This window comes from Pleurodeles waltl, chromosome 2_2 (assembly GCF_031143425.1).
Source record: "Pleurodeles waltl isolate 20211129_DDA chromosome 2_2, aPleWal1.hap1.20221129, whole genome shotgun sequence".
Lineage (NCBI taxonomy): Eukaryota > Metazoa > Chordata > Amphibia > Caudata > Salamandridae > Pleurodeles > Pleurodeles waltl.
Genome location: NC_090439.1, coordinates 1,160,286,443 through 1,160,300,384, shown reverse-complemented (window position 1 = coordinate 1,160,300,384; position 13,942 = coordinate 1,160,286,443). Strand labels below are relative to the sequence as shown.

At 48.0% G+C, this 13,942-nt stretch overlaps 1 protein-coding gene across 1 annotated transcript in view; it reads left to right on the top strand.

Moving 5' to 3' along the window:
- The first annotated feature begins 2,839 nt into the window (after window positions 1-2,839).
- Window positions 2,840-13,942, top strand: part of LOC138278868 (E3 ubiquitin-protein ligase TRIM39-like) — a 154,790-nt gene continuing 143,687 nt past the window's right edge. The window contains exon 1 of the mRNA XM_069219361.1: window positions 2,840-3,034. Coding sequence (XP_069075462.1) covers window positions 2,840-3,034 — 195 coding nt within the window. The remainder of the gene's footprint in view (window positions 3,035-13,942) is intronic.

Genomic DNA, 13,942 nt, shown 5'->3' with positions numbered 1-13,942 from the left:
CAGCGGTCACCTGAGGGTGTCACTACAACCTCTCTCTCCTCTGATGTTTCACTCTGTAGACACTGTGCAGTGGAAACCCAAGGGTGTCTCTACAACCTCTGTCTCCTCTGATGTTTCACTCTGTAAACACTGTGTGCAGCGGTCACCCGAGGGTGTCTCTACAACCTCTCTCACCTCTGATGTTTTACTCTGTAGACACTGTGCAGCAGTCACCTGAGGGTGTCACATACAACCTCTCTCTCCTCTGATGCTTCACTCTGTAGACACCGTGTGCAGCAGTCACCCGAGGGCGTCACTACAACCTCTCTCTCCTCTGATGTTTCACTCTGTGGACACTGTGTGCAGCAGTCACCTGAGGGCGTCACACACACCCTGTCTCCTCTGATGTTTCACTCTGTAAACTCTGTGTACAGCAGTCATCTGAGGGTGTCACTACAACCTCTCTCTCCTCTGATGTTTCACTCTGTAAACACTGTGCAGCAGTCAACTGAGGGTGTCACATACAACCTCTCTCTCCCCTGAGGGTGTCACATACAACCTCTCTCTCCTCTGATGTTTTACTCTTTAGACACTGTGTACAGCAGTCACCTGAGGGTGTCACACAGAATCTCTCTCTCCTCTGATGTTTCATTCTGTAGACACTGTGTGCAGAAGTCACCTGAGGGTGTCACTACAACCTCTCTCTCCTCTGATGTTTCACTCTGTGCACACTGTGTGCAGCAGTTACCTGAGCACATACTACCTCTCTCTCCTCTGATGTTTTACTCTGTAGACACTGTGTGCAGCAGTCACCTGAGGGTGTCTCTACAACCTCTGTCTCCTCTGATGTTTCACTCTGTACACACTGTGTGCAGCAGTCACCTGAGGGTGTCACATACAACCTCTGTCTCCTCTGATGTTTCACTCTGTAGACAGTCTGGGCAGCAGTCACCTGAGGGTGTCACATACAACCTCTGTCTCCTCTGATGTTTCATTCTATAGACAGTGTGGGCAGAAATCACCTGAGGGCGTCACACACACCCTCTCTCTCCTCTGATGTTTTACTCTGTACACACTGTGTGCAGCAGTCACCTGAGGGGTTACTACAACCTCTCTTACCTCTGATGTTTTACTCTGTAGACACTGTGTGCAGCAGTCACCTGAGGGTGTTACTACAACCTCTCTCACCTCTGATGTTTTACTCTGTAGACAGTGTGTGCAGCGGTCACCTGAGGGTATCACTACCACCTCTCTCACCTCTGATGTTTTACTCTGTAGACACTGTGTGCAGCAGTCACCTGAGGGTGTCTCTACAACCTCTCTCACCTCTGATGTTTTACTCTGTAGACACTGTGTGCAGCAGTCACCTGAGGGATTACTACAACCTCTCTCACCTCTGATGTTTTACTCTGTAGACACTGTGTGCAGCAGTCACCTGAGGGGTTACTACAACCTCTCTCTCCTCTGATGTTTCACTCTGTACACACTGTGTGCAGCAGTCACCTGAGGGTGTCTCAACAACCTCTTTCACCTCTGATGTTTTATTCTGTAGACACTGTGTGCAGCAGTCACCTGAGGGATTACTACAACCTCTCTCTCTTCTGATGTTTTACTCTGAAGTCACTTTGTGCAGCGGTCACCTGAGGGTGTCATTACAACCTCTCTCACCTTTGATGTTTCATTCTGTAGACACTGTGTGCAGCAGTCACCTGAGGGGTCACTACAACCTCTCTCTCCTCTGATGTTTCACTCTGTACACACTGTGGGCAGCACTCACCAGAGGGTGTCAATACAACCTCTCTCTCCTCTGATGTTTCACTCTGTAGACACTGTGCAGCAGTCACCTGAGGGTGACACTACAACCTCTTTCTCCACTGATGTTTGACTCTGTAGACACTGTGTGCAGCAGTCACCAGAGGGTGTCACTACAACCTCTCTCTCCTCTGATGTTTCACTCTGTAGACACTGTGTGCAGCAGTCACCTGAGGGTGACACTACAACCTCTCTCTCCTCTGATGTTTTACTCTGTAGACACCGTGTGCAGCAGCGACCTGAGGGTGTCTCTACAACCTCTCTCACCTCTGATGTTTTACTCTGTAGACACTGTGTGCAGCAGTCACCTGAGGGTGTCACTACAACCTCTCTCTCCTCTGATGTTTCACTCCATAGATACCGTGTGCAGCAGTCACCTAAGGGTGTCACTACAACCTCTCTCTCCTGTGATGTTTCACTCTGTAGACACTGTGTGCAGCAGTCACCTGAGGGTGACACTACAACCTCTCTCTCCTCTGATGTTTTACTCTGTAGACACCGTGTGCAGCAGTCACCTGAGGGTGACACTACAACCTCTCTCTCCTCTGATGTTTTACTCTGTAGACACCGTGTGCAGCAGTCACCTAAGTGTGTCACTACAACCTCTCTCTCCTCTGATGTTTCACTCTGTAGACACTGTGTGCAGCAGTCACCCGAGGGCGTCACACACACCCTCTCTCTCCTCTGATGTTTCACTCTGTGGACAGTGTGGGCAGCAGTCACCCGAGGGCGTCACTAGATCCTTCGTTTCTTCGATGTTACAGTCTGAAGTCCCCGCCCGCAGCAGCGACCTGTCACCCACACTCTCTGCAGGAGTCCCCGCTCACCCTGGCTGGAATCAGAGCAAAGGCAGCCCCGTGGACCCGCCTTAGGCCAGCACTGATAAAGGTGTCAGTGAGAGTAAAGGGCGCCGGGCACAGCGCCCGCCTCTCCTGCATCACCGTGTACAAGGCCCCTGAGGGTTTGAAGAAAACCCTGCCCGGAGTGAGGGCAGAAGTTTGACCCGAAGAAACAGCAACAAAGGTGTCCCAACAAGCGATTCGTAAATATGACAGAAATGATGAAAAGGCTGCAGATAGCGCCTGGAGGCCACGTACAGCGCAGTGTGTGCGAGGAGCATGAGGGGAGGCTGCAGTGTTACTGTGACTCGGACTTGGTGCTGCTGTGCGAGGTCTGTAGAGAGTCCCCGGCGCACCGAGCGCACCGTGTGACCCTCGTCAAGGAGGCCGAGCAGGAGTACAAGGTGAGAGAGAGTCAGAAACCAAAATATTGTCTCGTAAATGAGTTAATGCAGTGTATATCCCGCACAGGATTAGGGGGGGTTCCAGACAATCGCGCCGGTTTATAATGTTAAAATATAGGACAAGCAGGCGCATGAAAGTGACTTAAGGGACAATTGATAGGGAAGGGAATGCGGATTGATAGGGGCACCAAGTGAGAGAAAAAATAATATTTAGTAAAATAACCAACAATTTTGAAGACTTTCAAAACAGAGAAAGAGAGAGAGAGTGTGCGTGTGTGTGTGTGCGTGTGCGTGTGTGTGTGTGCGTGTGTGTGTGTGTGCGTGTGCGTGTGTGTGTGTGCGTGTGTGTGTGTGCGTGTGTGTGTGTGTGTGTGCGTGTGTGTGATGTGCCACATAAACCGCACCACACCCGACCGAAGGCACTTGTATCCGAGCTTTCACCAGAAAATATAGTTATTGCTCGGCCCCTGCCTCGCACACAGAGCGGCGTCTCGGAGCTAAGCAGAAGTGCGAGGTAACAGGAAACAGAGTCGGAATAACAAAGGGTCATGAGCGAGTAGAAACTAGGGTGACCACCTGGCATTGAGGCAAATTCTGGACAGGACTGTAATAAATTCAGGACAAAGGGTCAAAATTCAGGACAAAAATTCAGGACAAAGGGTCAAAATTCAGGACAAAAATTCAGGACAATGGGTCAAAATTCAGGACAAAAATTCAAGAACAAACATCAGTTTTACAGACACACGCAAGAGAGGCCATGCCACACTGTGTTATCAGTGCATTTATTTACTCTTTTTTAACATAGCACTATTTATTCACTGTGGTCTTTTTGTGATTGCCTCCTGGTGTGCTACAATCAGGTGTCACATTATGTCCTTCTCCAGTAGTAAATTAATGCCCTTCACAGCAAGGCCATTACCCCTACCCAAATCTACCCGATCTTTCTTGAAGAGAAAGTAACAGCAACATTTTGATTATGTTTCTGAACATTTCAAAACCCCTGGCAAACAGTTTGGGAAACATTAAGGTAATTAACCTTATGCTAGTTTAAACAAATTGAACAAAAACATCTGGCTTACCCCAACCGCCCATGGACTTTCAACCTAATTTATTTTAAAAGAGGCAGGGCAGATGGTGTGGGTGACAGTCTCACGCCTAATGCCAGATTGTGAGGTACCCACAACTTGTCTGTAGTCTCACAGCACTAGAATGTATGTCTGGGACTCTACATTTATCTCAGAAAATGGGAGCCAAGTCTACTAATCAAAGATAATCAAAGAGGAGGATGAAATCGAGAGAAAATGGGAGATCCACGGCAAGTAATTCAAAGGGTTGTTGCTAAAAACTGGATAAATAAAGAAGAGAAGAACAAGGTGGGACAATTCCTAAAATCAGTCAAGATGGGTCCACCAAGACTATTTGAAGGTATTGGGTACCTGGGGAGTTGTCTGCATATAGGCACGAAACAGAAGAGGCACTGTCAAGTGGTTGAACAATCAACACCCATCCACCTTGGCAAACTCTTCTGGTGCAATGGTCCGCGGTTAGTGCTTGTGAAGGGTGAGCAGGGGCCAGACCCCTTGCAAGGTTGTGCAAGGCAATTGCCCGCTTTGTCCGTGTCTTTATATGGTTTTGAAATTGAGCAAAAGCCAAACTAGAGATCTGGGTTATCCCTAAGTGTCAAGTACACTTAGAATCTTCAAAATATCTGTGATGTAAATTGCACAAACAAAATGTACAAATTTTAAAATGTAATTAGTGTTTCTTTAACATATGGCACTGTTTTCGCCTTCATACACAATTAAATCTCAGATTGAACTGGGAACCAGTTACCTTTTGATACCTAGTGATTAATATCTACCATTCTTACACTGATTTCCAGGATGGAAATCTCGGCAGAGCGAACGGTCCCTCCAAGCCCAGTTTGCTTTTTGGTCTTCTCTTCTGCTTTCTGTAGAGGCCATGTGGCACTAGTGAAGATGGTGCTACCCCAGTGATAGTATTATTTTGCAAACCTTCCCCTGCTCGTCCTTCATTCCTTCTTCAGACAGGCCACACATCTGATTTGGTCGCTGCGGCGCCATCGGGAGCTCTTTCCACTCTAAAGCTAACTTTGACTGTGGGTGGATTAGGTCTTCTGGACTTAGAATGCTTTTATTCAGCTGCAGATGTCCAATGGGTGGCTCACTGGCTTTCTGCCCACCTCTCTGCATGAGATGGGGTTTACCAGTAAAAACTTTTAAGGAAGGCTTAATGCACTGCTCATCGTTTCCTACTGACCATTCTATGGATCACCATCCGGGGTTATCATGCATGGCTTTCTCTTGCCTTGCCAGAACCTGTAAACTCACTGACACGAGGAAACCCTATGCTCCTGCACTACCTTTGCTAAGCCTTCCCACTCGCACAGGATGGTTGTGCTCAGAGAAACTCCATCAGTGGCATGTTGCAGGTGTCTTAAAATTGGGGACTTTGTTTCTGAACAGTGAGCTACTAAATTTCCAACCCCTTGTGGCAGACTACCATCTTCACCCTGTCAACTCCTTACTTACAACCACCTTAAATAATCTTTAAATGCCCTATTTCATGTCTGCCACCTAGCACTAACCCTACAAGAGGTGTGCCAGAAGCTCTGTACCATAGGAAATGGTGGCAAACTGAATGTATGGGTGTACAGACCTATCCTGCAACATGGAAACCACTCCAGGTCTTCTTGTCATACTACCTGGGTGATTGATGTAACCAAACCTCTGCAAGATATGGACTAAAATACTGGACTTTCCCCACAAAGTATCCCACAGCTGTCACTTTAAGTAAATTCATAGTGCTTCCTTGTGAATGCATTCTGCCCGTTGCTTGCCATTGGCCTTGTGGTTTGTAACTCACAATTTGTTGCTTTCAATTTGCTGGCTTTCTTTGTTTTAGGCTATGCAGCTTGAATTCGTCCTTTCCCTTGCCAAAACCTTATTTACAGTGTCCTGCCGAGTGCTCTCTTTCTGTAAACAGGCCTGTAAATCTTGTTCTTATCTTATCATATTTGCTGTGCATTCATAGAAAAAGTCAAATGTTAGGCTCTGTCTTCGGTGGGAACTTAGTGTTTACTTTCCTTTCTCTGACTTCAAAGTGAGAGGATTTATGCGACAATCTTGCTGGATACTAGGGTTAGGAAAGAGTTTTTTCTATTACATGACAACATTTAAATAAACTTCAGAATATTTCAGAATTAGAAGTACAAATCAAGCACATTTTTGTTCATTCTGAACTGTGCTGGAAACAAATATCTTTACATGATTAAAACAAATCATTGCATTAGGTGATGCAATTTCCACACATTATCGTCTGTGCACAGTATAGTTTGATTAGAAAAACTGAATATCCGTGCAAATGTACTGGTAATTTCAATAAAAAATGTGTTGTCTGTAATGGCAGTGTGCTAGCATACCATCCATACTGCACTCCACTCTGCTCTGCACCACTACACGCCACTGCACCCTACTCTGTATCACTCTACTTTACTCCACTCCATGCCACTGCACTCTTTTCCATTCAGAACCACTCCATATTATGCCACTGCACTCTATGCTACTTCACAATATGCCTCTCTACTCTACTCTGTACTACTCTACTCTAAGCCACTGCACTTTATGCCTCTCTACACCACTGCTCGTCTGCACGCCATACCACTCCAGTCTAGGCAACACCAATCTAATCCGCACAACTCCACTCTCTGTCACTCTGCAACACTGCACTGTACACCACTGCACTCTAAGCTAATACACTCTATGCTAATGCACTTTACTCTGTAACACTCAACTCTATGCCCCTGCACTCTACATCAATACACTGTACATCACTCTAATCTACTCTGCACCTCTGCACTCTATGCCCCGGCACTCTACACTACTTTACTCTATGCCATCACACTCTATGCCACTTTATGCAACTCCACTCTAACCTGCACTTCTCCACTCTAAGCCACCTCACTCTACTGTGAAATAATCTACTTTATGCCACTGCACTCTGTGCAACTGCATTCTATTCCACTGCACTGTCCCTGCACCTCTCCACTCTATGCAACTGCACTCTACTCTGAAACAATCTATTCTACGCCACTGTACTCTATACCACTCTGACCACTGCACTCTAGTTCAATGCACTCTACACCACTGCAAGCTGACACTCTGCAACACTGCTCTGGCCGCCACTATACTCTACACCACTCTGCTCTGTACTACTGCACTCTGCACCATTATAGTCTATTCCAGTGCATTCTATGCCACTCTACTCTGCCCAATGCCACTCTATGCAACTGCACTATACACCAGTGCACTCTAAACAACTGCACTGTATGCCACTGCCCTTTACTCTGCACCACTGTACTCTATGCCACTGTTCTCTGTACCACTCCACACCACTGCACTGACACTCCTCTCTGCAACTCTGCACTCTACACCACTCTACTCTATGCCACTGCACTCTAGGCACTATACTCTACTCTACAATACTCCACTCTGCACCACTCTACACCACTGCACTATATGCCACGAGTCTACTCTGCACTCTATGACACTGCACCACTCTGCATTACTGCACTCTCTGCTACTCTATTGTATGCCACACTACTCCACTGCACTCTATGTAACTCTACCCCATGCCACTTTATGCCACTGCACCCTGCGCCAATGAACTCTAAACAACTGCACTGTACGCCACTGTCCTCTACTCTGTACCACTGTACTCTACGCCACTGCTCTCTGTGCCACTCTGCATCACTGCACTGACACTCTACTCTGCAGCGTTGCACTCTCCACCACTGTACTATACACCATTGTACTATGTACTACTGCACTCTATGCCACTCTACTCTGCATCACTCCACTCTACAGCACTTTGCTCTACTCTGCACCACTCTACAATGCACTTCCTGCAACGTGAGCCTACTCTGCAATCTATGCCACTGCACCACTCTACACTACTGCTCTGTCTGCTACTCCATTGTATGCCACTCTACTCCACTGCATGCCACTCTACTCTGTCCCACGCCACTCCATGCCACGCCACTCCATGCCACTGCACTGTACGCTAACGCACTCTAAACAACTGCACTGTACCCCACTGCACTGTACTTTGCACCACTGGGCTCTACGCCACTGCTCCTATGCTACTCTACTCCACTCCACACCACTATGCCACTAGCTTTAAGCCATGCTGAACAGCAGCTACTCTGGTGTACAACATGGCTAATGGCTAAAACACATTAGCAAAGCCAATAACTCTTTCGTAGATGAGACCTATTGGCTTTGCCAATGCTTGTTAGTACTATGAGGTACCGAGGTACCTGAAAGAACTGTGAAAAATACAATTACATCATAATAAAGGCTGCTACAAAATGCGCAAATACATTTCGGTTAAATAAAAAAAAGTGCTTCTCAAATACAGATTTGAATAATATACAGTTTATACCTAGTACTAAAAAATGTATGACACTCCATTAAAACCACACACTCCACAGCTCACCTTGGAACACCATTACAATACCTCTCTAAAAGAAATATCTTTGCCACCAGAAAACTTCAAGTGACTCCTTTTAGTAAAGTTAATGCAGGTTTTCAGGCCCCTTTGTATTTGCAGATTTACCAGTTGGGCACATTTGCATGTCTTTAGGGAAGGAGACCCCCTGGCAAGAAGGTCTGATTCTTATCTGTCTGCCCCTCCCTCCCTCAGAGCACAGGAGACTCCCTGCCTTCCAGTCCAGCCGGGGAGACTGATGTGCCCATAATTTCTCCCTGCCTCCGCTGCCCTTTAGGTGAAAGGCTAAAATTACGGACAAATGGCGTCCGTTAAGGCTTTCATCACGGATAACGGACGGCAGGGCGAAATTACGGACAGTCCGTGAAATTTACGGACGGGTGGTCACCCTAGTAGAAACACTTATAAAGCGCACTCAACATCCAGAACTACTTCTGGGTGCTGAGCAGGAATATTGGGTAAAAGGGATGATTGGAGTCTGGACCTAGAACAGAGGGTAGTGAAGGAGCCAGTAACCATATTTGTATAGCGCTTCTATTACATAAGCCACTTCTAGGAGCTGAGCGGGAGCAGAGCCTAGTGAGTGAGCCAGTAACCATACATGTATAGTGCTTTTATTACATACACCACTACTGGGAGCTGAGGGGGAGCAGAGGATCGCGAGTGAGCAGAAACATACATGTGTAGCGCTTCTGTTACAGAAGCCGCTTCTGGGAGCTGGGGGGGAGCAGAGGGTCGCGAGTGCAGTAAGCAATGGTAGCTATATTGAATTAGTGAGCACACCTGAGTATCTATCTTGGGCACGGACAGTACTCGCCTGGGGAGGGCCCATCTCAGCATCTCTGAGGGGAGCAGCTGGGCGATCCCTAAGGAACATAAACATAATCCATATTCTTCTGCGTGCACCTGTCATTTTCAATTTCAAAGCAATTAGGCCCTTGAATACAAGCGCTATGAAGGGGGTAAGTGTAGGAGGCTGGCCTGGCTTGTAGAGGGTACCAGAGGTACTTACACCTTGTGTCGGGTCCAGTTATCCCTTACTAGTGTAGAAGAGGTGTTTCTAGCAGCTTAGGCTGATAGAAGGTAGCTATAGCAGACCAGCTTAGGCTGAACTAGGAGACATGCAAAGCTCCTACTATACCACTGGTGTCATATGCACAATATCATAAGAAAACACAATACACAGAAGTACTAAAAATAAAGGTACTTTGTTTTTATGACAATATGCCAAAAGTATCTGAGTGAGTACCCTCAGTATGAGGATGAGAAATATACACAAGATATATGTACACAAACCAAAATTATGCAGGTTATAGCAAGAAAATAATTCAAGCAGTGTAAAGTTACAGTAGATTGCAATAGGAGCACATAGGTATAGGGGCAACACAAACCATATACTCCAAAAGTGGAATGCAAACCACGAATGGACCCCAAACCTATGTGAGCTTGTAGAGGGTCGCTGGGACTGTAAGAAAACAGTGAGGGTTAGAAAAATAGCCCACCCAAGACCCTGTAAGGTAGGTGTAAAGTGCACCTACTACCCCCAGAGAGCACAGAAGTCGTGATAGGGGGATTCTGCAAGGAGAACAAACACCAGCAATGCAACAACAGTGGATTTCCGGACCTGAGTACCTGTAAGACAAGCGGACCAAGTCCAAGAGTCGCGACAGTGTCGAGAGTGGGCAGGAGCCCAGGAAATACCAGCTGCGGGTGCAAGGAAGCTGCCACCTGTTGGAAGAAGCTTGGTGTTCTGCAAGAACAAAGAGGACTAGGAACTTCTCCTTTGGAGGATAGATGTCCCACATCGTGAAGAAGCTTGCAGAGGTGTTCCCACACATAAAGACCGCAAACACACCTTGCTAGCTGCAAGGGTTGAAGTTAGGGTTTTTGGATGCTGCTGTGGCCGAGGAAGGACCAGGATGTCGCCACTTGGATGAGAAGACAGAGGGGGCGCCCAGCAAGTCAGGGAGCCCTCACAGAAGCAGACAGCACCCGCAGAAGTACCTGAACAGGCACTTAGAAGAAAAGTGAACCGGAGTCCACCCGAAGTCACAAAAGGGAGTCCCACGACGCCGGAGGACAACTCAGAAGGTTGTGCATTGCAGGTTAAAGTGTCGGGGATCCAGGCTTGGCTTTACGTGAAGGAAATCCTGGAAGAGTGCACAGGAGCCGGACAGCTTCAAATCACGCGGTACCCAGCAATGCAGTCTAGCGTGGGGAGGCAAGGACTTACCTCCACCAAACTTGGACTGAAGAGTCACTGGACTGTGGGAGTCACTTGGACAGAGTTGCTGAGTTCCAGGGACCACGCTCGTCGTGCTGAGAGGGGACCCAGAGGACCGGTGATGCAGTCTTTTTTTGCCTGCGGTTGCAGGGGGAAGATTCTGTCGACCCATGGGAGATTTCTTATGAGCTCCTGGTGCAGAGAGGAGGCAGGCTACCCCCACAGCATGCACCACCTGGAAACAGTCGAGAAAGCCGGCAGGATGAAGCGATACAATGTTGCTGGTAGTCGTCTTGCTACTTTGTTGCGGTTTTGCAGGCGTCCTGAGCAGTCAGCGGTCGATCCTTTGGCAGAAGGTGAAAAGGGAGATGCAGAGGAACTCTGGTGAGCTCTTGCATTCATTATTTGGTGAGATCCCTAAAGCAGAGACCCTAAATAGCCAGAAAAGGAGGTTTGGCTACCTAGGAAGGAGGATAGGCTAGCAACACAGGTAAGAGCCTATCAGAAGGAGTCTCTGACGTCACCTGCTGGCACTGGCCACTCAGAGCAGTCCAGTGTGCCAGCAGCACCTCTGTTTCCAAGATGACAGAGGTCTGGATCACACTGGAGGAGCTCTGGGCACCTCCCCTGGGAGGTGCAGGTCAGGGGAGTGGTCACTCCCCTTTCCTTTGTCCAGTTTCGTGCCAGAGCAGGGCTGGGGGATCCCTGAACCGGTGTAGACTGGCTTATGCAGAGATGGGCACCATCTGTGCCCATCAAAGCATTTCCAGAGGCTGGGGGAGGCTACTCCTCCCCAGCCCTGACACCTTTTTCCAAAGGGAGAGGGTGTAACACCCTCTCTCTGAGGAAGTCCTTTGTTCTGTCTTCCTGGGCCAACCCTGGCTGGACCCCAGGAGGGCAGAAACCTGTCTGAGGGGTTGGCAGCAGCAGCAGCTGCAGTGAAACCCCGGGAAAGGTAGTTTGGCAGTACCCGGGTTCTGTGCTAGAGACCCGTGGGATCATGGAATTGCCTTCCCAATGCCAGAATGGCATTGGGGTGACAAGTCCATGATCTTAGCCATGTTACATGGCCATGTTCGGAGTTACCATTGTGACGCTGTACATAGGTAGTGACCTATGTACAGTGCACGCATGTAATGGTGTCCCTGCACTCACAAAGTCCGGGGAATTTGCCCTGAACGATGTGGGGGCACCTTGGCTAGTGCCAGGGTGCCCACACACTAAGTAACTTTGCACCCAACCTTCACCATGTGAAGGTTAGACACATAGGTGACTTATAAGTTACTTAAGTGCAGTGGTAAATGGCTGTGAAATAACGTGGACGTTATTTCACTCAGGCTGCACTGGGAGGGCCTGTGTAAGAATTGTCAGTGCTCCCTAAGGGTGGCAAAAGAAATGCTGCAGTCCATAGGGATCTCCTGGAACCCCAATACCCTGGGTACACTAGCCTGTTAGTGACAAATTTGGAAAGCAGAGAGAGCATAACCACTGAGGTTCTGGTTAGCAGAGCCTCAGTGAGACAGTTAGGCATCACACAGGGAACACATACAGGGCACACTTATGACCACTGGGGCCCTGGCTGGCAGGGTCCCAATGACACATACACTAAAACAACATATATGCAGTGAAATATGGGAGTAACAGGCCAGGCAAGATGGTACTTTCCTACAGTATTGCGATATGGTTCCGACATGTTTGATACCAAATATGCCCAGGTTTAGAGTTACCATTATGTAGCTGGGCACAGGTAGTGACCTATGTTCAATACACTGGTAAAATGGCGTTTCTGCACTCACAAAGTCCAGGAAAATGGAGCTGGAGTTTGTGGGGGGCACCTCTGCTCATGCAGGGGTGCCCTCACACACAGATAGTTTGTCCCCTGCCCTCTGGGCTAGGAGGGCCTACCACAGGGGTGACTTACAGTGACCTGGTGCATGCACCTTTTCACACAGGCTGCAATGGCAGGCCTGCGTACACATTTACATGGGCTCCCTGTGGGTGGTATAATATATGCTGCAGCCCATAGGGATCCCTTGTATCCCAATGCTCTGGGTACCATATACTAGGGACTTACATGGGGCACCCCTATGCCAAATGTGGGGTGAATGTGGTTAGAGTAACCATGTTAGAAGGGAGAGAGCATAATCACTGGGGTCCTGGTTAGCAGGATCCCAGTGAACACAGTCAAACACACTGACAAACAGGCAGATAATGGGGGTAACCATGCAAAGAAAGAGGGTACTTCCCTGCAAGGGTCATAACTGAAACAGAATGAAACTAGAACAAAGCGTCACAACCGAAACAGGCTGACACTAAAACCAGGGGTCATGACTAAAACAGGCTGAACCTAGAACAAAGGATCCTAACAAAGAGTATTGTGTATTCTGGGATCTCAAGACACAGCCCGCACCTCAGAGACTGATGTCTAAGAGTACAACACCCCAGTTACCTGACACCGCCCAGTATAAGGCTGGAGTCTGCTCTCCCGCTCTCTCTATCTCATTGTTTCTGTGTTGCTGCACACCATGTGTGTGGTCTGTTCAAGCTTTCTCTCTTTCTGTTTATCACTTCTCTGCTTTGCTGCACACCATGTGTTGGCTGGTGCGTGTTCTCTCTCTTTCTCTCTTTCTTGCTCTCTCTCCTCCTCTTTCACTCTCTCTCTTTGTGTCTCGGTGTGGGGTTGGTGTCTGTTCTCTCTTCCATCCGTCCTTTCTTTTTCCATCTATGCTTCCATCCTTTTCGACATCATCCATCCGATCTCCTCTCATCCTCCTCAACCATCCATCAATCCACCATTCCATCCATCCATCTCTTCATTCTCTCTTCCATCCTTCTCTCCATCCATTGCTCCATCCTTCTCTCCATCCATCCTTCCATTCCTCCCATCTCTCCAGCCACCCATCCTTCTCTCCATCATACATTCTTCTCTTTCCGTACACCATTCCTTCCTTCCTGTCCTCCCTTATTTCACGGCCCCTTGTTTTATTTGTTCCCCGGCCCCACAGTTACCTCGATTCATTTCTTGCAGTACTGTTTGGGTTTGTAGGCCTGTGTCTCCAACCAGTGTCAAGGAGTCATAAACAACATCTATTCACCCATTTGGCCCATAAAGCACTCACCCCTGTTGAAGCTGCTAACCTTGGGGGTTGGAGGTG